Source organism: Falco rusticolus, chromosome 1, assembly GCF_015220075.1.
Source record: "Falco rusticolus isolate bFalRus1 chromosome 1, bFalRus1.pri, whole genome shotgun sequence".
NCBI classification, from domain to species: Eukaryota; Metazoa; Chordata; class Aves; order Falconiformes; family Falconidae; genus Falco; species Falco rusticolus.
In genome coordinates this window covers 48,478,775-48,502,791 of record NC_051187.1, presented here as the reverse complement: position 1 = coordinate 48,502,791, position 24,017 = coordinate 48,478,775, and the positions used below count along the sequence as shown (strand labels likewise).

Below are 24,017 nucleotides of genomic sequence, written 5' to 3'. Positions count from 1 at the left end.
ACTTGGGCAGCCATGGATTTGTTCAGAACTGTATTCAGGGGCCCATTCTGGAGAAAGAAGTGTATTAAAGATACACGTCTAATTTCATTGTATAAAGTGAAATTATCCTATCCTGTTAACTCACATTTTAAAGTGATTTTGCTGTTTACTAAGATGTAGTAAAAAGTATACAAGGCCCCCCTCCAGTGCACTCTTCCTGTTCTATGAGCTTTAGTGTGTGTGAGTGTTTATTTATACTACACCATTACACATCTTTGAAAGTTGTGGTTTTTTAATCACTGAAGTCTTCTTTAAAAACATAAAACTCATAAGTTTACCACTACTGTTCCATAGGCCCATACAGACATAGGAAAGCACAGAAGCTTTTCTGAACATTAAAGCCACAAAATTCTTAACTCTCATGGATTATTTATTTTTTTTGGTAAGACCTAGGTGAAGCCTGTAGTCTTTATTACCAACTTCCATGACATTAAACACTGAACTTGGCCTATGTTTACCCACTAGCCACGCACTAAGATGCCCTATGGTTCTCTATAGCAGTTGGCAGGCTCATGAGACTTATTTTTGGATGTTTCAGACAAACAGATACACACTGTAGAAGTTACTGTTACTAGGAATGCTCCTAATTCTGGTAGATAAAGCTATGTTATCCTTCAATTGAACATGTAAAAGTGGTAACCTACTAGCAAAGATTTCCTTGTTAATAAGGAATCTGCTTTTTCATCACAGCAGTGCTCTGCCTTTATGGTGGTTAAGAAACGTGTGTGTTGTTTTGATATGCATATAATTTCTCCTCACTCAAAATACAGAAGGTAAAAACTGGCTCAGAAATGCTGGATTATGTTGTATGGTAGCATCACTTGCTATGCTATTTAAAAAAAAGGGAATTTGTTACAGTAAGATTTTAGGTAAAGATTACATTTTTCTTTACATGAGAAAGAAAGTGAAACTTTGCAAAGTTCACTCTTTAAAGTTACTTAGCACAGTTAAATAATTCTAGGCAAAAAAAGAAGCAGGAAGAATGAGTGCAGGGAAGGGAGCAATGCAAGTATTACTGTCTCCATTGTATTTTGAAAAGGAAGGGAAGCTGCAGAAACAATTAATTTTGTGCTTCTACAAGCCACTAACATTCTTGTATTCCCTTCTTTTTTTCCTTGTGTGTTGGTTGGTTCTGGGATGGGTTGTTCCATTGAGGCATTTCAGGAGCTTTCAATAGAAGAAAGATGCACACCCAACAGAAGTTAGTAAAAATATATTCGAGCAGTTCTATGATTGTAATCATACTGGCACCACAAAACAATCCAAGCTGGCCACCTACATCAGCTGTAATAGAAGGAAATAAACATACGTCATCCTAAGCATTTGGTTTAGTCTAGCAAGTAAACGAGGCCCTGCTGGGTTCAAGTGTTAAATACATTCAATATACATAACTCATCACTTTAAGAAAACAGAATTAATATTCTTAAGAATGTTTATTGGAGAAGACTAATGTGTTTCTTAAAATTCTAAATAAAGCAAGTACAACACAACACATCCTACTGTGGAACAGATACTTAAAATATTTTCTGCTTCTATGCCTTTTTAACTGTTTCCTTGCTTCTCCTCTCCGTGTTTTCCCCCTCCCCTCTAAATCCCATAAACTTCCCTATTCTTACAGTCCTACGCGTGATATAGCTGTAAACTAGTGCCAAACTTAATTGTTATTTTCTGCTGCTGTCCATACTGCAGGTTCTTTGATGGAATGACAGGAGACAGTATCAAAAATGGCTGTGAGGCAGACATGATTATTACCATAATAAAATAAAAGGTATTGCTTTTTGTTTAGAAGCCCATATGGGCTATGACGCAGGAGGGGAGAGAACAAAAAAAAAAAAAAGTCTGTTTGTGTGAGGTCTTTTTAAGATTAATAATTAATCGGCAATAAATAAATATTAAACAATCACTTACCAAGCAACTCTGATATAGTCAAGGCCTTCTGCTGCTGTGTTATTTTGTAGCTCAGATCATGATATTTAATGTCAATACGCACAAGGTTCTGCCTAACGACAATTACATACAGTATTACTCAAGGTGATCAGGAGCACTGTTCGTTTTTGCCAACATTTATCAGCAAGAACCAAGTTCAGAGAGAGTGATGGTGTCTTTTAAAGAATAATTAGATGAGAGTTACCAAAATAAGTTGGATGGACTGAAGGAAAAAGGTGTCCAAATAACAGCAGTTACAACAGGAGCTTATCAGAGTAGATCTTCAGGCTATGCTGAGAAAGTAATCCTAGACATGTACTGCGAGACACTTGTACCTTTTAAGGATCACAGAGATAAGCTTGAGTATCTGACCTACAGCAGATACTGTGCTTGGAAGTCTAGTCTACCACTCTTGATTATGTGCAACTGCATATTTAATTGTGCTTATTTCAGTGAGCATGTTTGTGCAGAAGAGCTCTTGCGCTGTATTCAGGTGTTTAGTTCTATTCTGTGCTAATAGCCTTGCTTACCTAATTATATTCTTGCCTGCTGCAAAAGTGGAAGAGTAGGCAAATCTCAGTTGGAGCAAGACCTGTGGAATGATTCAGTGTGAGTAAAGAGCTCATCGTTATTATATCATGTCTACAGAGTCTCCTTAACTCCTGAAGAGAATATCAACATAATGGTGTGGCATAAACCACACAAAACCCAATTGCACACTTAATGTTGTGACCTTTAAGAATAAAAGTACCGATTATTTTTCAGAAGTGTGAAAGTTCCAGACTTTTGGGTTGACAGTGATGAGCTCGTTAACAACATTAATGAAAATGAAATATGTGCTATAGAAAATAATCACTTCTATCTCTTTAGGTGATAATTCTAAAACTCAGGTAGCACTGAGTACTAAAAAGAATATTCTTTTCATAACTTCAGTTAATAAGACCTCCTATCATTTTCATCGAGTTGCTAGTGGATCTATCTAATAAATATTTAACTTTTCCCTTCTTACATCTTCAGAAATCAATAGATCTTTATGTTTTATAGTTTGGAATATGTACTCGTTAATACATGGGCAGGGTTCCTATTGGTTAAGACTTGGTAACAGGGGCATGTTCTGTATTTTCATTTGCTTAATTGAATAATTACTGGATTGCGCATTATGTTTACAGACAATAAAATAATCACCAAAGATAAAACGTCCTCAATGGATTAATATCTTTTGCATATAACAACAGGTTTAATTTTAATAATCTTCACTGGGGACAGACGTTTTAATTGGGCCTATAGTGGTTGGGCAAGGGGTAATGGTTTTGAACTAGAAGAGGGTAGATTAAGAGTAGATCTAAGGAAGAAATGTTTCACAATGAGGGTGGTGAAACACTGGAACAGGCTGCCTGGAGAGGTGGTAGGTGCCCCATCCCTGGAAACATTCAAGGTCAGGTTGGATGGGGCTCTGAGCAATGCGATCTAGTTGAAGATGTCCCTGCTTATTGTAGGGAGATTGGATTAGATGACCTTTAAAGGTTCCTTCCAACCCAAACTATTCTATGATTCGTATAGTTCCTGTTCACATAAAAACATATGCAAGCATTTGCAGACTGATAGCTTCAAGAGTGAAAAAACTAAAGTGTCTGAAACAATGAAGTACTCATAGATATTCATTAGCCCAATTTTCTATGGTTCTTTATAAACATATTTTGATGTTGTGGATACTATGAGTTCATGTAGCGCCATCTTATTACTTATTTGTATTGCTAACCTCTACGTCTATGAGCAAGAGGCAATTCATTGTAATTCAAACTGTATTAAATGCTCTTTGACAACTAGATTGTATCTTTCTAGCAAAAAAGTATGGAAATCCTTCTGTTTTGGGATATATAATGTTGTGTTTGCAAGGAAATCTGGTATTGATTTGTTGTATTGTAACAGTAAGGCACATATGCTCTATTAAAGCATAAGCATATATGATATCTCTTCTATTAATTTTAAAGTATGCCGTTTATGTCAGCTCGGTGCTACTACTGCATGACACAGCTCTGCGCAGCTGAAGTTCTAACACCGCTTCCTGGACAAAAGGTGCAGGCAATACTGTTGAGACATGCTCTTTATTCTTAATTGCAAAAGTGATCAAAAAAACTTTGTCAGAAGAAATCTATGGCAGAAGGTAATTGAGAACAGTAGTTTTTAACTGCAGTAGCTATTCTGTTATCCACAAGTCTTAGATGTAAGTAAGTATATTTTATAGATATAGATATGAATATGTATGTATCTTAACCAATTTTACCTAAGGTTATTTTATCTCACAGACAACGCTATCAATATCACACATAAGAATATCTTTTTAAAATGTCATATTTACGTCAAACACTCTATTAGCACACTTAAAAGTAATTGCTTATTTCTTTATTAGACAATAATTAAGGAAGATTACCTAATGTATTCTGGGCTTTTCTTCAGTTTTGCAGAAAAGTATTTTATGGCTTTTTCTCCTCCAAAACTTGAATAGGTGACAGTGGTAGGATAATCTGTTTCTTCACATGGGGCAGGGCAAGTAGAATTGTGGGTTCCTGCTGTACATAATCCTTTTTTCTCTATATCATCTGAAATTTCAGGAGAAAGAATCAACATAATATTTCTAAAAAAGAACGCAGTTTAAAAATCTTTTTTTAAAAAACTTAGAAAATTACTTTTAACTGACAGATAAATGTATGGGTTGGTTATTCTGACAAAAGTGGATACTTCTCAGTTATAAATAACTGACATTTGGGAAACTGGTGCACAGTTCTAAGGATTGAGATTTTTTTTTTTAATGACTTTTTTTTCAGGTATTCAGCACCTGCAAGTCCTTCTGCCTTTGTTAGGGGGTTATGTGCCTATTATTTCTCATTCACAGTTAAAGAGTAGGACAACAGAAGACCTTCCGTGTTTTGTGCTAGCTTTCTGATTGCACACTTCGGTATATAATCCTTGGTCTTTGTGCCTTGATGTCTGCCTAGCTCATTTCAGTGTACAGAAGCATGTTCTGCAGCAATACCAGTTGTAATTTACTATCATCTGATAACTACATAAAAATCTTGGTAAGCTAAGTTTGCTTTACCTTAACCCATGCCTGCCACTTCATAATTGGGCTTAAAACAGCTAAAAGGGCTTAGGGAAAGCTTTGTTTTTTTCAAATATTATAGAGAAGTCAAAAAATTCTGCAGGTCTGTCTGCTCATGACAGTGGGGAGCCATTCTTCTGCTCAGGCTCTAACAGAAAGAAATCATTATAGAGATCTGGGAGAGCTGGAGAAAATTCATGTAGAAGAAAAATGTTAAGGCATAAATATTTCCTAAAACATCAACCATCACCCAAATCCATCTGGTTCTCAGACAAGTACCATAATCTCCTGTTTGTGATGCTTTGTTTGTCATGGTGTGATGGTGGGTGTTGTGTATTTTCCCTTGGCATGTGGGCTTCTTGCTTCTGCAAACTGCCGAGAAGGAGATACCTTAGTCTATTAGTTAATGATTTGAGGTACTCTCCAGGGGTGCTGGGGCTGTGGATTTCATTCTGGATAACCAGCCTTTAGAGTTCCTAAAATAAATGCTCTCAGCGGAGGGTCCTGCAGAGCAGTGTGCTATTATCTGAAATTTTGTTATCAGATGTCCAATCTCTCCTGCGCCTAGAAAGAGACTTAGCACCTAACTCAGGGTCCTGGGAACCAGACCCCTGCAAGCCTGATTCACCATGGACTATGATGCCAGTTCCTTCTGGGGTCCAGCTCTGAATCCTACCCATCCTTGATAGGACTTAGGGGTTGTTTTTGTCCATTGCTCAGTGGTTTCTTTGAAACTTGGTCAAAAATATCCATGAAGTAAAATAATAGATGTACTTGCACCATGACAGGCTATCAAAGCTCATGATTATATAAGAATGCCAACTTAGTGGAATCTATTTCACAAGGGCCACAGGAAAAAGAAACAGCTGCTGTTCATGGTAGTAGATCTTGCCTGAATGTTGCACATGCTGGATCAAAACAAATAAAACCCCGCACAGACTCTCCAAAACTTGTTACTCTACTTGGTATCTTAATCATCCATTCCTTTGGGAAAGGACAGTCACTTTACATAGCAGAATCCAAAACAATTAAAAAGGAGGCTTCCTAAAGTTCATGAGAAATTACTTCTTAGATTACCATTTGAAGATTACCATTTCCAGAAAGCCTCTTGTAGTGACTTACAGGTCTCATCTTGACTGTGTGCAGATTATTTGCTTATGGAAATGAATTGCATTTGGAGCGCTTTGAAAATATATAATTCATTTTACTTTTGAAAAGATAAAACGTTCAAGTCCAGCAATTTTGAATTATGTTTTCTATCAGTTAGCAAACCTGTTATTACTGTGCTGTTCACTTTTTTTGTCAAAACAAGAAGAATACAACATTGGAGCTAGAAGGATGATACCATGAAGATGCAAAAATGCAAGCCAGGGGCCTGATAACTGAAAACAGATTTATTTCATGTTCTCCCATTTTAAAATATTTTTTATTACTAAAACGAGTTCTTATGTTGTTTTAGTTTTTTTAAATTGGCATCTCTTTAATGCACTGCCTTCTCTTTATTTTCTGAATATTAAATGGACTGGGACATACTCCATTCTAGTGCTACTTTCAGTATTTTGTTTGATGATATTTGTTTGATAGCTAGATATTGTCTACTATTTGGAATTGACTTAGAAAGTATGAATATAAAGTTATTACTTACAGACTGCCGGATAAACACAATTGTAAAACTTCTGCAAATCACATTCTGTTCCATTTCCTTAAAAATAAACAACAAACTTTAGGAACGTCAATTAACAATCTGACCCTTAGTTCTGTTTGTACTAAACTGAAATGTAATGTCATCAAAGCTGCTTCTTGTCTATCATTAGACTACTGAGAAATCAATTCAGATGGGCACAGTGCAGCTACAAACACCAAAAGGGGTACATAGTGAAAAAGGGATAATGGAACAAGGCAGGAGGCTTGCTACTGGAGCAAACATCTTTATTACGTGTGCCAGCCAGAACTGCCTTTGAGCTTGTGGCTCATTCTTTGTGTCAGCTTGCTAAAGCCAGGAATTTCTGGCTTTCCTAGTGGAAATGAAAAAACAAAGTACGGTAGATGGGCTATATGATTATATACTACCCCGTGTGTTTCAGCAAAAGTTTTGATCTTTGTGCAAGAGCTGTTCAGAGACCTAAGGGGTAAGATAGCACCTTGAACTAACAGCAAAATTTTAAGCTTTCAGATGGTCTCAGTTTCACCCCAAGTTTTTCCTTTGCATGGAAATATTCCTTAATGTTTTAGCACACAGCTAAAGAAGACATTGCCCTCCTTTATCTGTGACTGTATGAAGCTGTCACCCTGCATATGGGAGACCTAAACTTAATTTCCTTCTCAATCCCCTTTCCATGAGAGTTTAGAGGAAATTTCCAACCTCCTTTCCAAGAGGTGGTCAAACAGGCTAGAGATCACTCATTAATGCATCTCCCTTAGTAGAAAACATCCTACTTTGCTTGGGTATATTTAAAAATACATTGAGTCAGAAAGTGCAGGTGTAACAATGACTTTCTTGCTCACTAATAGTGAAAAAAAATGAGCTGTGAGAGCAGATTTGGGTTCCAGCTTTGTCTTCAGAAAGAGGTGACTATTTTTTTTTTTTGTGGTTGTTTTTTTGTTTTTTTTGGTGTTTTTTGGTTTGTTTTTTTTTTTAATGCTGAAGAGGTGGGAGGAAGGATACTGGTCAGGGCTCAGCGTTACTGCTTTTCATTTCTAGAGTGATGAAGATGCCTGGAATCTTGAGGGGAGCATTACAGCATACACCTGTACTCTGCATTTCAGGCTGATTTGATGGCTCCACGCAGCCTTTTGGCTTTTGCAGAGCCCTCTTCTGGTGCCAGAGTCTTTCCATGGTTCATGTGGAGGACCCTGATTTCTGTCTTCAAATAATCAGTCCTACTGTGGCTGCTAAACACCACAAAGTATTTTTTTGGGGGGTAGATGTGGGAAATCTATGACTTCTGGATTTAGTTCCAGCTGTTTAGGAAGTCAGGTTGAAGACTACAGACTTGTCTCACAGACCTGAGGCATAATCTTTTCTTTCAAGTTTCTTGGTGTCTATCCTAAGAATAGCCAATGACATAGATGCTAGGTCTAGAGCTGACTGAATATCTGGCTGCTTTTCTCCAAATTACAAAAAGAAAAAGAAGACAAATGTATATAATCTTAATTAATCCCAGTTGTAGATATCCCTCAAGCATGTGCCCCATCTCCTTTTCGGTTCAGTAACAGGTGAGGTCTCCTAGTAGTATGATGATATTCCTGAGAAATACCTGGAAGAATGAATGGCAAGCAGCCACACCAGTCCTGTATGTACTGGGCTTTGCATTCCTGCAAGCATCCATTAGTAGTATAAATCTTGTGGTACTGAAGCTTTAGATCAGGATTGCACTCTCCCCATGGGTATTCTTGGATAATTGACTGTAGGACAATAATAACAGAAAATACATTGTTTTGGTCTCTTTTTTATTTGATATTATTTTCTCACACTTTAAAATGCTGAAGGAAGCCTGCTGAAGACAAAAGCAGTAACATTCTGATTTAATTGGAGGAATTACAGTTCATGTTTCTGGGATTATAAAAGAATCTCATCTCTCTCACAACAAAGGTAGGATGTGATCAGACAGCCTAGCACTGAAGAGGAGTCCACTCCACTTAGATTCCACTAGGAATCAGAGATAACCTTAATGGTAACAGACTGTGTTGGTGGGGAAATGCTGCGGTGTATTTATATCATTATATGTCAGCGAGACTGTAGAATGTTGGGAAAGAAAGGCTGACTCTAATAGATACAGATTATGAAGACCAATGACAATCCCCCCCCCCCCCCCCAAACTGCAGTAATTTTTTTGTGCGTCTGGAGGAAAAAATATTTTTAGGAGTCACTTTGGCATGATAAATATTTTAGCTTCCTAAACATCTAATTAAATCTCATGTTTCAGAAGAGAATTTGAGACAGTAAAGACCGGTATTTCCACTTCATGGAGAAAGTCCTTACCTTCAGCTGGCGGATTGCGACCTGTGCGTGCATGCCCACTGGTGTTAATAAACCTAAACCATCAAAGCGTGGAAGCTCTTTGGGTGAATGGATAACAAAAGTTATACCAGCATCAGTGTAACCAAGAGCAGGTTCATCAGTGAATTGTTCCTGATACAGAAAGAATTATATGAGATAGTTTTGGCTTTGTTTGGCATCTGAAGCTTTAGCTATATTTACAATGATACTATGCTTTTTAATTTGGTCTTGTATATCTAGTCATATTTTTGGCAATTTACAGAAAAGTATAGAAGCAAACTGACTTGACTTTCCTTTGCTGATTACCTCTGTGGGTTTCCTTCCAGTTACTATAAACTTTCAGGTTTTTTATTCCTTCTGCCATCTAATTTCAAAAGCAAGAAGGCATAGATGAACATTTACTCATAATGTGGGTATTTGTTCCTTTTACTTGCAACTACCCATCACATTTCAACAAACTTTCCGTTAGTCACTCCAGAAAGTGTCACTACTGTCTCATAATTCCTAGAGAACAAAAGTGAATGTCCAAGTCATTTATCATTCCAGATTTTATTTTTTTTCCCCGATCTCACAAGGTGATATTCCCTGAGTTTTCTGGTGTTTGTTGGTCAATGACAGTTCTAATAAGGTTAGAGACTATTTATATTGCAAAGACCAGATCTTAGCTGGTATTGAGCACCTACAGCTGCTCCTGCAACCAAAATTCAGTATTACTAAGAAATTGGCATCACATGACCTTCCCTACCAGGCCTTTTATTAAAATGAAATTATATCATTCTGAAGGGCTTGTATAAAATTAAATTACTGCTCTGATGACATGTTTCAGTTGCAGGTGAACTGTATATATACACACATATACTCGCAACTTTTAGAACTATTTATCTGGGGACAGAGCCAATAATAATTCTGACTTTTTAAATCTGTATGAGATCTTCCCTTTAAAATACCCTCTCACTCAGAAATAGTCTTGATACAGAATTTTAAAATTCTGAAGGTCTGTGTAAAACCAACCAAACAAAAAACCAAAGCCAAAACAAAACACCTCCACTCATCTGTAAGTTATTGCACGATTTGTTGTTTATAATCATTAGGGTAGCTGTACCTGTTGGATGTCAAAAAGCAAATGTAAGCCTCTTCCAGACAAACTTACTCTTCTTGCTGGAAGATCATTGTGATTAAAGGTAAAGCAGTTCCCGTATTCAGTGAAAACATGTTCAAAATCCTTCAATAAGGGAAAATAGGGAAGAGTAAATTGAGAGAAATACCACTTTAACTGGCGTTGGGTTTTGTTGGTTTGATCGTTGTTCCCCCCCTCCAAAGGCAGTGCCAAATATTACAGTTAGAAAAGTGGTGATTGATGGGAAATATTCAAAAGGATTTAATGCCTTTCTACAGAAAATGAAGTTTAAAGGAGAAAATTCAGTTTGTTAGTACCTATGAGCTGCTCAGTATCATTTAATGAGGTCCTGTTGTTTTTCTGTACCTGTTACATTATATAGAAATTACATATTCAAACCCAACTTTAATTTTTCCAGATGTTTAGTGAAGACTGTTTCAAAACTAAATGTCATGTTACATATGGAATAATATTTGCATTTTTTCCCAAAGCCATCTCATCGTTTAATATGACCGCATCTCATTGCCTTAGTTATTAGCGCTAGTGTATTTCAGTGAAGAGAACTCTCCAATACCTAATTTTAGAACCTACATCCTATCTAAAGGTTGGATTAATCCGAAAGAATATAGGCCTGACTTTTCTGTTAATGTTTTCTATTTAAGTTGAGAACTGCTCTATGAAAGAATCGACTCAAAACTGGGACTATCTTATTCTTTGGCTGTTGTCTGAAATTCCCAAAGATGGGCTATTTTCACCTTGTTATTTAAAATTCCTGTTGACTCTGCATATAGGTACCCTGCCTGTCTATATTCTTGGCCTCACGAACAAAATGATGCGATCATGTCAAGCAAAAAGCTCTCTTTAAACTGACCTTTGTTGTGGGCCACTTATGGAAAAGGTTGTTAGATACAGCCTGGAGTTATGAGAGCTTTCAAAGGCTGCTATCTGTGCAGAAGTGGCACTAGACAGAGAGCAATTTAGACTGAAATCCCATTTTACAGCTCAGGGAGTCCAGCAGGCTGTCTCTGCAGTCAGTGGGAGAATCAAGGTCCTCAGGGTAATTTAGAGCAGGACTTGTTTTCTCCATTGGCTGACTGTAAAGGGAAAACAGGGGGAGTAGCTGGGAAAGCTAGGTGTGGTAAGAATACATCTCCTTCGCCTCCATGCTACTGTTATAGTAAATTAAACATATTTACCTGTGGGTAACATGGCTTTCCAAAAAATTCACATTCTAGCAATGTGGTGCTGTTCAGATAAAACCCATTTTTCCTTGTAAACTCTTTGATGCTGAAGTTCTGGTTCCCAAGAAGGAAATCATTTAGCTCTCGAGAATATTTATCTTCCTTAGCAAATTTTTGGAGAACTCCAGACACAATGTTCCAAATAAAAAAAATTATTTTGAGGTTGCTTACTGCATGAGCTTGAAACCTGTCAGTGGGAAGGAGAAAAAAATCATTTGGAGTTCTGCAGAGTTATAGGACTGATCTCAAGGCTGCTATTGCCAAATCTATAACATGATTTGTTGTTTACTTGCAAACTATAGGTGTGTTGCCCACCACATTGCACTTCGATCTCTACCACATGAATAAACAATATAGTCTCTATTTCTAGGAAGGTATTCTCCATATCTGAAAACCAAAGATGGACACCTTCCTTCCCATGGTTATTCTGGTCAGTCATACTGGAAACGTTTCTGTTGTGTGTGGTTGTTCATTAAAAAAATAAAACCCCCAAAATTTGAGTAGATCAGCCATCTGCATAAGCCAACAACCAGATCTGTAGAACTGATGACAAGCTGAACAATTGCGTTTAAATGGGGGAAGCTAACTGGGAGGAGCTGTTCCTTTTGAAAGTGCGGTCTTTCATCATTTAGAAAATTGATTTCTAAGTGCATTTGCAGTAATCTCATATACCTGCTTTTCTAAGGTCCTACACCACAGTGTAGAGATAGTCTACTTTCCTGTGAGCTCTGTGGCTGGTCACACAGCACCACGGGTGATCCTTACTCCTAGAAACCACTTGAAAAGCCTCAAAAACATGATGAGGCATTGGAGATGCTTTCCTGACATACAGCATTGAAGCCCTTTAGTGCAGTAAAGGTTTAAAGACCAATTAGAAGTTTGAAAAGAGAATGAGCACAAATGAAACTACACTACCATGTTCTTTATAATTGCCATTTTATGTAGTCCTATTAAAAAAAAAAACAACATATCAATGTATTAGTATAATAGATCTTAATGATGCAACTTAAGGGTGGTTGGTGGGAACAACTCTTCACAACTGAATTTGAGTCAAAAAATAAATGTAGATCTGTGCCTCTTTGTCCTGCCAGCAACAACAACAAAACAAACAAACAAACAAAAAGCCTGGTTACTAAAAGTGGGAGGGAAGGATAAGCACAACATGAGCAACAGATGGATACGGCAGCAAACTGTCACTTAGACAAGTGCCATGCTCAGTAGCTGGCTAGTTACAATGTGCTGCCACTCTAGTTAAAAGAAGTGAGGTGTTTTTATAACACACAGCCCCCAGTAATCAAGAGGGACTTCCAGCGGCAGTGCACGCTGTGCAGGTAACCCGGGAGGGCTTTATGCAGGGTAATACCACCACCAGAGAGGTTTTTCTACTCTAATTTACGTTTTGAAACTGAAAAATCTGTAATGCAGTTGCTCATCTGAAGGAAGGAGAAAGTTAAAAAAGCCACCTCCCTTCCTTTATTCTCATATTTTCCTCTTCATGTAGATCTCATGTGGTGGTGTGGAAGATGTGCCCCTCAGAGCCAAATTTCCCTTGTTTTATGTGATTTGTTCAAACAAATTGCGGAACCTGACTGCTTTCAGATAAAGAGGTGTTGCCTCTCAGGAGTGAACAACAAACATAACTTTTACCTGTTCAAGTTGCAAAAAGTCACAGCAGGGAATTTGACATTTTCCACATACTGAACCACCACTGTAGTTGTGGTTGGCCAGCTGAAGTAGTAGATGAAGCGACTGCAGATTTGCCAAATAACAATGGCAAGACAGCCCGTGACTACTAATAGCCACAGCACTTTACGTGTCTTGCTCTGCGTCTGAACGATGTTATGAACTCCATGAAATGAAGTAGATGAGGCAAACTCCTGATGATACTTCCTTCTGTCTTCCAAACGGGGCAGCAGTTTCTTTATTAAGTACAATCGTATCTTTTCCAATATTCCTTAATATGAAACAAAGTGAAATCGCATTTTTAAAATTAGCATTTAAATGGCACTTAAGAAAGGAAACCACGTAATTTTGATATTGGAAAGCAGTTGTAAAATTTCTCTTTAATGATAAATTCTCTAAGTAGTGAACTTCTGTGGATGGAAGAGTTGGATGCTAAAAGATCAGCTCAGTGCTACCTAAGAACAAACTGTATCTTGCCATTTTTTAAGCACATTAAGATAAAAAATTAGTTCCACTCCTGTGGAAAAGATTGGATTTTGACATACCTCAGTGATTTAAAACCTCAGGTTGCAGCAAACCTGTTGTAAAACGCTAAGCATCCGATTTTCACAGTAACATCCCATTAAGGCCTGGTCTTCATACTTGCTCTGAGAAATATGGTAAAAAGGGAATGATATGAAAGGGAATTTCACTGTTAAAAGTTTCTGGATAAAATTTGAAAGGTTACAGGTTCAAAAGGAAAACTACACCTTTTTTATTTTTTTTTTGTGTCTGATTCCAGGAATCAGGAATGGTTTTTATTTTTCAGGTACCCCCTGTTTTCTACAAACTGATGTTAATAAAACTGAATCAAAACATTTTTAAATCCAAGTTTAAGAGCTATAACTGTAACGAATATAATCTATACCTGGAAATGTAGTCATTTCCTTACGCTTGCTGCTGAATGATCTTTTGAGCATGGATTTGAACAGAATGTTCTCTCTTAAAACATCCAAATGAGGGAAACTTAGTAAGACCTTTCCTGTATCTAATCATAATTGGACCAGTCTCTCTGCAAAGTGCTTAGTTTACAGATTATTATCTGCTACTTCATTCTGTCATTAAGGAAGTCCAGAAGAACAGTAAATCAAAGAAACTTTGTGAGACGATAATAATTAGGATCTGAAAATGTATTACTTAGATCAGTGTTTAACAGCAACTAAATGCTTCCCCAGTTCTGTTTTTTAACCAACAAATAGATGTAACAGTGTGGCATGCATGGTAGGAAGAAAATCACCCCTTTAGAAGACTGATTTACTTGGGGCTATGACAGTTGGACAAAGCAGCAAAGGGATGTTAAGATCATCTGCCGAAGCTATTGTGACCACAGCAGCGCTCTGGGATGTTGCCGTGGTCTCTGCCCAGTTGCTAATGAAATCCCAGATGGTGCTGGATTTCAGACCATTTCTGAAGGGGGAGAAATTTGTGGTGTTCTTTAAAGATCTGTGGAAGAACTTTGATCAATACTGGTATGATTTACTGTGACCCCTTTTTATCATCAAGGAGTTTTCTGCTGGAAAACCCAAAGTTTCGCTCCTAGCTCTAGTGACTGTTGGATCCCATCGCAAAGCTGTTCAGCCCTGTGTGCTTTTTTGCAGCCTGCTGGAGTGAGTGGGTTCCTGGTGTTGCTGTAGGCTGCTCTCCCACCAGCGCGTGTGCAGTGGAACAAGCACTTTGCCTGCTCCCCGCATAACACCGGAGCAAAGTACACTCCTAGCGCATCTGCACCAGCTGCCCGTAGGCTCCAAGGAGAGACCACAAGCAGGTCAGACCCTTTTCTCCAGGGAAAATGCTGTGTGTGTTTACTCCTCCTATACACACTGTGCTAGGGAAAAGAATGATAGCATAGAAGGCCATTGCTATCAAAAAAGACTAGTTAGCTTAATCAGCAGAAGTGTAACTTAAAATCTATGCAAATAAGTAGCCAAACTGTATTTGAGCTCTTCTGCATAGCTACTACAGTAAGTATACATGATGTTTTATCTGATTGCAAATGTTTTGCTGTTAATGCACAAGATTATCTAATATCATACTGCTGCTTTCATGGCCATCTTTCACCAGAGGAATTAGCACTATTAGGTGAGTGTCTTTAAGAATCCTTATTCTATTCGCAGTTTCCATGAAAATGCTATAATTTAAAAAAAAAAATAGAAAGAAAAAAGATTAACTATGCTACATAGGGTCAGGTGGTATATATCTGGTGTGAAATTTCTCACGTGGTAGATTGGAAAATGGTAAGAAACTTGTAAGTCGGGACCCACCATGCATTTTGGGATTTTGTCTGTTTATTCACAGGTATATTCCAGTGACATACAATTAATGATAGAATGGTTATTCCAGGTCTCAGTTAACAAATAGTAAAATAATACACCACAATAATGGGCTGGTGTGGGATTACAAATAATTAACCCTTCATCCTATGCTGTGCAAAACTTAGGCTGTGTGTATCTGGACTAAGGCTGTGTAACCAGCACAGCTGAACTAGCTGTAAGTGAATTAGGGTATCCAAGATGCTGCTAGATAAACAGTAAGGTCCTGCAAGACCTTAGCGTGTTAGACAAAGTCTCGAGAACACTATGTTTGTTTAGTAGCAATACAAAGTACATTTAATGTAGGCACTACAATAAAAAATATTTTTGTCAAAATGTGAATAATACCAATATTTATAGAAGTTCCAAAGAGTAGAAGATGGATAAGTAAAAAAGCAAGGAGGTAACTAAATGAGAGGAATCCATGTCCAGGAGCAAACCACTTGTCTGGAGCCAAATACAGAACACACAGGAGCTCGTAAGGTAGCTCATATGTTCAGGGTGGGCTGCAGATGCTTTGCCTCAGGGAACACTGATTCCTGGAGAAGCCCAGAGAACAGTCATGATCAGTCAGGTACACCTGATTTTCCAGTTGTTAAAGAAGAAATTACTTCCCTGCATGTATAACCAGGGATACATTGCTAGGGACATACTATTATAAGCTTATGTAAAAACATCAGAAATTCACACTATTGTTAATGTTAACACTGTAAATTGAATTTAAAGGGGTTTTGAACTTCAATCAGCAGGTAAGTGGTCATGATCTCTAACTACTTGTATGGGGAACTGGTAGATAATAGTAATGGGCTCTTTGACCTAGTGAGGAAAAAGATGTAACAGGACACAGTGGGAAGAACTGGAAGCTAAGCTCTTGCATAGCAGAAATAAGGTACAAAGGTACAACATTTTTATTTTTGTATTCCCAATGTTTAATTGTGATTGGATTTTCATTAGTGAACATATTAAGAAGGAATAGCTTTTTAAAAAATAGCTCATCTTCAGCCAGAGCTCTAACCTGAAAAGAATTATTTCAGGAAGGTTATATGTGACGTCTGTGCAGTGGTTAGTTAATCTAGATAGATTTGTGATTTCCTCTTTGCCTTAATCTAAAAACCATTAATGTATGGTATCATTCAGAGAATTAATTACCTAGTAAAAACTGTGTTAGCTTTATTCTAAATGCATAAAGGACCAATAGCTAGAGAATTTTCCTCACTTCTTAAGTCACTCTACGATTTTTGTTTACAAGCTTTACTCACCTCTCCCTTCTTTGTATGTTGAAAATGTACAGTACTGCTCTTTTTGGACAAGGTTTCAAGAGAAAGGAGACAGATTTTCTCTTTTTGGTTGTCAGTCCTGAAAAAAACCTATCAAAATGTAACAAAACTCTTGGTAAAGCACTCTAATATGTTTAGCCACATACCTTTAGCATCTGATTGAATGAATCTCCCAAGCTGGTCCATGAGGCTCTGCTTATTTCAGAAAGGAAGAAGTGGATAACAAGCTGCCTTATCACTGTGATCATTGCTAGGTAATGGCTTTTATAGAAAACTAAATGGGAGGTGATACTTGATGACACATTTAATTGATGGGCAATTTACCTGCCAGGGTTGCTATGTTTTGTCTTTTAAATAACATGGTCTGCAACATAAAAGAGATTATTTTTATGACAGGATCAAATGTACATATTTATATACATTTCAAGTACATATTATGCTAGTAATAGTACAAATGCAGGCTTATCTTGTGTGTTGCATCACGTTGTAAATTTCTTTCATATTTTTTCCTTTTATTTTAGAAAGACCAATTATCTTCATTAACGTACTGCACTGTTCAGAACTGAACAGATTATCTTTAAGTAGTTAAGGAGCCCTCCCTGCTCTGTCGGGTAATAAATGTCTGCCACTAGGTTCCCACCAGCAGCAGGATGCAGTTCATCCACACTTGGAATAGCTGTCTTCATAATTATTTCCAGATTTCATGTTCCTGTGGGCTTTAGCAAAAATGAGCTGTTATTCCTGAGAACTAAGCCTGTGGGCGTGGTTAAAAATGCATGCAGGGTCAATCCTGCCAGTAGCTATGAAAAAGGAGAGAGACTGCTTTTGTGTTAGATGTGTGGTATGATCTTGTTTCAAACTTGTTTCAAGGAAAGAACCGAGCACCTAATAAAAGGCAATAAAAATACTAGAAAATTCAGACCTGGGATGTGCTTGATTAATGCTTTAGGAAAAAAAAATAATAAAAAACCCCACTTCACATTCCCTCTCTGATCTGCTTCTTTCATTCACTCTCTTGGCAATGGTCCAGCTGATGGCCCACAGTGTTCTTGGGTTATCAGGTGTGTTAGCTTGGCCCCTCAGTACCTCACTGTAGTTGTTTTCTGGCCGTGATGTTAGTGCTACGAGCAGCAAGGTAAAGCACTGAACTCCATTTAATCATGCCTGTGTGACAAGCAGAAAATTTCCGTATTCACTTTTGCCACACAGAGGAGGCTCTCAGCCAGGGCAAGCTTTGCACAGCACTTGCATTCACTCAAGCAATGAAGGATTTAACAGTAATCTGGTTTGCAACATCTGTATCTAACATCCACACCTAAAGCGCTGCCCAGCAGGTTTTGCAGATCAGTCCTATTAATGCAAACCACTCCCATTCACAGGACGCAGTCAATGCCTCTGGCTTGAGTTGCTGGAGTTCTTAAAGCAAATTATGTTGGTCTTTTATACTGCTATATGCATACAACGAAGTACAAACTGTAAGTTGCTCTCTACACAGCAAATATGATTCATCTTACTGTATTTTTTGGGTTTTTTTAATTATGTGAATTGCCATCTTACAAAAAAAAATATGTTTATCTAATACTTTAGACAAACATGGCGTGTGTTCTCTGGTTGGGTTTTACAGAAGGAATTTAGTTTTTAAAATTTTCTTTCTTTTATGGTTGTTTGACATTAATTCTTAAGCAAACACTAGGGGGCGAAGACCAACCACTTTGTAATCGTCTTTCCCAAACGGCTTGCACAAAGAGCTTTCAGACTATAACTGGTCACAGGAGTTTGATTGCTCTGCTTACTCCTTGCAGTGGGAATCTGGTTATCTAAAGAGCACATTCCCTAACACTTAATGCAATAAATGTTTGGAAAGCCAACCGATGACAGAGGTGGTCACAATTTCTTGTATTCGTACATACTGTAAATTCTACTCAAAATGTTATTTGAAGTCAATCCTCAGTGCTATTCAGTTCTTCTTTTATGATGCTAAATTTTAAAAAAAATAAATAAAAATGCTGCAGCCAGCATAACTACATAGCTGTTTGCTGAGCAAAATAGATAATGTGTTTCTGATAAAGTTATTCCTGTATAGCCTAGTTGCAGCAAAATGTCCTGTAGGCATTCTTACGGGCTGTTGGGAGAAAGTACACACACACACACAAATACGTATTCAGTGCATACTTAGCTTTCATTGGACATGTTTTTTTTCTTTTCAGAAAATGTTAAAGTCTTTCCAACTTCTGTTTCATTGCATGGGGCTCTGTAAGCGCTTTATCAATATTAATACTTCTAATAATGTTTTGCTTAGCTGTCTTTCCTAATGGAAGCATCTCAAACACCATCTCCTTTTAAGACAGAGCAAGTGACACATTTGCTAATATAGCAGACTGCAAATATTTATACTCAATTCATACAAAAAAATATTAGCAAAAAAGGAAAAACAGAGCAGAAAAAAAAGAAGTGATCACTGTCTGGACTGTTACAATGCATTGTTATTGCCAGTTCATGGCAAATGCTGGGATATGTGGAAAACGGTAACTAATTGTATGTGCAAGCATTTGTTTTGCTCCTTTCTTCAAAGCAGGTAGCCCAGTGGATCCAGCAGTGGGGGAAGGAGCTTGGGGGCGAACTGCAGAAGAAGGAGCTCAAAGAGCATTTGAGAACTCATTAGGTCTGTCTCTGCTTTGAGGAAGAATCAGGTATGACTGGAGAAATTAAAAGCTCTTATCAATGTTTTCTAGTGTTCTACAGATACTAGAGATTGGTTTATTTTTTCCCTGATGTCTGTGTTATCCCGCCATAATTTAAATGGGTTACTCCTTTTCCCATCCTCTTGTACATGGAAAATGGCTTATTGCTCTTCCCTTTGAAGGAAAGGTATTTATCACTTTTCCCCCACAATCTTCTTTTAGTTTTACAGGTCAAGTATAATTCTTTCCATCTCTCTTAAGGGACCATATTTTCTGCATCAAACATTCGTTGTTCTTGCCATTCTCTTCTGAGCCCTTTCCAAGGGCTCTTCCATCTTTCTTGGTGCCCAGGCCATAACACAGCAAATTCTTTCTGATGCTGGTTGGAAAGGAGGGTTTCCATGCCGTGTAGAATGTTTCAGTTTAAAATCTCCAATATAAAATCTGTTCTTTTCACAGTTTTGCCTTTTGTTGCTTAACATGTTATTTTTGAATAACTGAAACATACAGATAATTTGTAAAGAATTTCTTCCTTGCTAGTTTGGTTATCACAGCTGAAGTTCAGAAGTACTATTCTTTGCATCAGTAAAGCTGCACATTATTTATTCCAGTGCATTAAGATAATTATGAATTCTAGCCACTCTCTGCCAGCATGCTGTTATACCACCCACGCTGTTCTCATTTGTCATTTAAGAAGTGTACAACCTAATCCATCGCCCAAGCCATTAATGATAATACAGATAAGCAAACTGTTGTCAGCGTTTGTCCCGAACTAGCCCTGTGCACATGTTAACCAGCTGTACCACAGAGCGAACAGCACCACGAATTGAGGCATAGAAGCTTCTGGCTCCAGAGTTTGACTTCACTGTACCTGACCGGTAAACAGGGTTCAGGTGTTTAGGAGGAAACACAACACCTTCCTACGCTGAGGAATTGCACCTCGCAGTATGTGGCTGCAAGGCATGAAAAGAGGGCAGGTTTGCCTTGGGAAAACTCCATGGCATGTATTGAAGAGATGTTGTTTTTCCTAAGTTTTTAATTTTGGCTGATACGGATACATTTCATTGATGAAAGAAGAAAGTTTTGGCAAGAACAGTGAAAGGACATTTTCTCTGTACTTGGAAAATGATTATCAGTCAGAACATAAGGAAGACAAATTGTTCCTCTGTGACAACTCAGAGAGCAGGCTGCTTCGCCATCAGAATACAGCTCGCAGGCAACCTGTGAAAGCACAATCAGCTGTATATTTAGAAAATAGAGGTGTAGGAGGAGCTGGTGGTAATCGAAGAAGAGTTCCTCTTTAAGCAAAGCTTGGGGCAGGAGATTTGTTACTCGCCTTGACAGCGTCAGATACTGGGAAATGTGAAAGAAAAGAAATTTGGCTGCATTCTGCTGAGCCAGAAATGATAGAAAGCAGGGAGGGGATTGTGCTGGGACATGTGAAACAAATGGAAGTTAAAGGTATGTGAGAAGTGACGACACAGTTCTTTGTGTTTAAGAGTAGAACAAATACAATATGCAAAAAAAAAAAAAATCCTTGCATCACTATCTCTTCTTTTTGTTTGTAGTCTACAAGACCTTGAGCTCTGTTCCTCCCCCAGGTGCAAATGTCTGATTGGATTATTAATATTGCATCAACTTTAAGCTTGTTTGTTTTAGCCTTGAGTCACTAAATTTTATTCTTAAAACAAACTGGTAATTTCAGATGCTAGTTAAATAATGAGTCCAGTTTTGAAAATCACGAAACACTCATTTGAACAAGGGACATGTTTTGGTGCCGAATTTATCTTCCTCTCTTCACCTTCCTTTTGTGTCTTTATTCACCTGTCTATCTCTTGCTTATTATTAAATTGACCGGGAAGGGATTTTTGTTCATTGCTTGCGTAGCAGCAGCACAGTGAGATTCTGTCTTAGGTTACTGGGTGCTTCACCTGAGCTGTCTGAGTTACACATTGTCAACAAAAACCTACCAATAGCTGCTGTACTGCATTTCACTATTATAGCTGGGGGTTTGTTGTCCAAGAGAAAAATTCTTTCACCACTCTAATTTTACAGAACTAACAATGCTTGCATCTAGACATCGAAAAAATATTCACATTTTGAATACTTCACCTCTAAAAGTTCACAACAGGATCTGCACAAGTGCAGAAAAGGGTGACTGGGACTGTAAAGATATAGTACAGTAAGATCCGCACTGTGTATAAACCATGACTTAGTACCAAACAGAATTACTCGATTACTTGGCAAGAAGTTTGAAACTAGCACAGGGAAGCACTCATCCTTGCTGCACGTTGTGGATTCACAGAACAAGTACTAAATGCAAGGTCACAGGTATCTTAGGAAGTCCTGGACTATCAACATTCAAAAGTTACACGGATATACTGGGGAAATTATCTCACTGTAAGCTTCCTTTTCAGTTTTTTGGGGTTTAGGTTTCTTTTTAAATGTTTGATTGTTTTGTTTTAATAACTCTTCCCAAGACATCTGCTACTTTGTAGGAGAAACTCTCCAGCATGGCATGATTACATGGATCTTTTATACAACTCGCTGCAGCCACTGTTATATAGGTAGAAGCCACCTGTGCTGGAAAACTAGTCTGTAATTCTGGGACGTGTTGGGAAGCTTCAAGCGTCACTTGTTTGTGGCCAGAAGGTCTCCAATCTCTTTGTTCAAGTTAATGAACATTGGAAAAACAAATTGATCTGTGATGATTTTGTAATCAGAATGAGGGTTTCAGCAGAAGAATGGGTGACACTGTCCAAACCATTCATGTGCGCATTTTTTCTTTTCCATAAGTGATTTAATGTAGGATATCTTGAGATTCAGCTTGGGTGAACAGGTCACTTGTAATCTAGTAGGAGAGAAGACTCTTGTTGGGTTCATGACAATACATAGGAGGTCATTCTTACTTAGCCTGTTCTCATCATATTAATATTTTAGACCCACACGGTAAGAACATGCAGGATCTTGGCTCCAGCTCTGTCTACGAAATACGCTACAGGCTACCTCTGCTTTACACCCATCCTCCCCTTGGCCAGGCTAGAGGGAGTCTCCTCTTTGCCCATGTGAATCATTCTCAGCCCAGCTAAGTTCAGTTGGTCTCTGCTCTGCAACCCTGTTGCAGCTGAGATGAGCAAAGCTACCCCAGGCACCCCGTGTCCACCTGGGGAAGGGAAAGTGCACAGAAAGGGGACGAAGGTGGATTAAGAAGGATGCTTAACAATTCCCGTGCTTGGTCATGAAGGCCCTGACAGCTCGTCATGATAGGCACAATGTGCAGTTCTGGGAAGCAGTGGGGTTTTTTTCTACTGTGTTTAACTGTTTGTTTTTGTATTCAGCCCAGTCTTGAAACAGAACATTCTCACTGTCTGCTGAAGGTTAGAGTCCTCTGATATGTTTCTGGGACGAACAGAATTCTATCTGACTTTCATGCTTTAAAAGTAAATAAACAAATAACTAAATAAAAGCTCAAGGGCGCACACACAGTTTGTTTTCACATGGCCTTGCTCAGTTATCCACAGCATGAACAGCAAGTTGTGTGTGTGGTTACATCTGCTTCTACGTGGTTCTGAGGGTTCAGCATGAAAAAGGCAAATGATGGTGCATTCTGAGAAAGGAGTAATACCATCAGTTAAAGTTAAGTTTACGTTTTGCTTTCGGTTATATTCACATGGAAGACCTTTTTTTTCATCAAGACTAATTTAGGATTAAGCTACTGTAAAGAGATGGCACCGTAGCTGTAAAATCTCTGTCACACCATAAAGGGCCCGATACTCAGACCACTCAAAGAAAATCAGGTCCCTACAGTGAGCCCCAAATCTGAGCAGCATGGCACATGCACGTTTATTTCTAAGGGTGTCCACAGCCACACCAGGGTTTAAGGCTCTGAGCTGACCCAAACCTGAGGGCTCTTTTAATCCATGCTAACATCTACGCTGCCAACAGACAATTTCATAATCAGTAGTACAAGTCACATTTAAAAATCTTTTCCAGTACCAAGGTCATTACACAGCTGTGGATCCTTACTGATGTCAGACAAAGCTAGCCCGTAAGAGGAATGAATACTAGTTCTGTACTGGCTACTGGTTTTATTTCAAGGGTTTTTAAGTCCTCATTAAGACCTTTTTATCCAGTGATCTTGGATAGTTTGAGGTCTGTTGTAGTTGGAACGGTTAGAAAGCAGAACTCAGCTACTGTGAGATTAAATTTCCTTCAATGAATGGTTGCAAGGATGATATTATCCATAGTATTACCCAGTTTTTCAGGAAATGGTCAGTCTACAGATCCTGCCCAGGGGTGGGCTTGAAACAAACTGCTTGTGTTTCTTTTTTCCAATGTATTTGTAGCTTTTTGAAGATTTGGAGGATCACGGTTTTGAATCCTTTCATGTGTATCACAAGGTTCTTGGTTGCTAGTGAAACACAAGAGGAACTGATGGAAAGGCAGATATTAATGATAAAGGACTTGGAGACACTTGGGAATGTTCTCCTAACAGGAAAGTCCTGGGGGCAGCCAAGCTTTCTAAATGCACCAGCACAGGAGGGTTTAACAGAGAAAGTGAACGCGGTGACCAAGCAAGAGTGATGACTAGTGGAAATGTTTAAT

At 38.2% G+C, this 24,017-nt stretch overlaps 1 protein-coding gene across 1 annotated transcript; it reads right to left on the bottom strand.

Moving 5' to 3' along the window:
* Positions 1-1,123: 1,123 nt before the first annotated feature.
* On the bottom strand, positions 1,124-16,917 carry ASIC5 (acid sensing ion channel subunit family member 5). Its single transcript, XM_037401731.1, has 10 exons — positions 16,878-16,917; positions 13,071-13,377; positions 11,379-11,610; positions 10,168-10,287; positions 9,048-9,197; positions 8,323-8,470; positions 6,711-6,767; positions 4,397-4,565; positions 1,948-2,039; positions 1,124-1,323 (listed from the first exon to the last, which is right to left on the bottom strand). The coding sequence occupies exons 1-10, from the start codon at positions 16,915-16,917 to the stop codon at positions 1,124-1,126; spliced, it is 1,515 nt and encodes a 504-aa protein (XP_037257628.1).
* Positions 16,918-24,017: the final 7,100 nt, after the last annotated feature.

Excerpts from the sequence above, each read along its gene's own strand:
- ASIC5 (XM_037401731.1), bottom strand. The coding sequence starts at position 16,917 with ATGGACCAGCTTGGGAGATTCATTCAATCAGATGCTAAAG. Across the intron at positions 6,768-8,322 it reads CTTGCCATTCATTCTTCCAG|GAAATGGAACAGAATGTGAT; the intron begins GTATTTCTCAGG and ends TTTATTTTTAAG. Across the intron at positions 4,566-6,710 it reads TTGTGTTTATCCGGCAGTCT|ATGATATAGAGAAAAAAGGA; the intron begins GTAAGTAATAAC and ends CTGAAATTTCAG.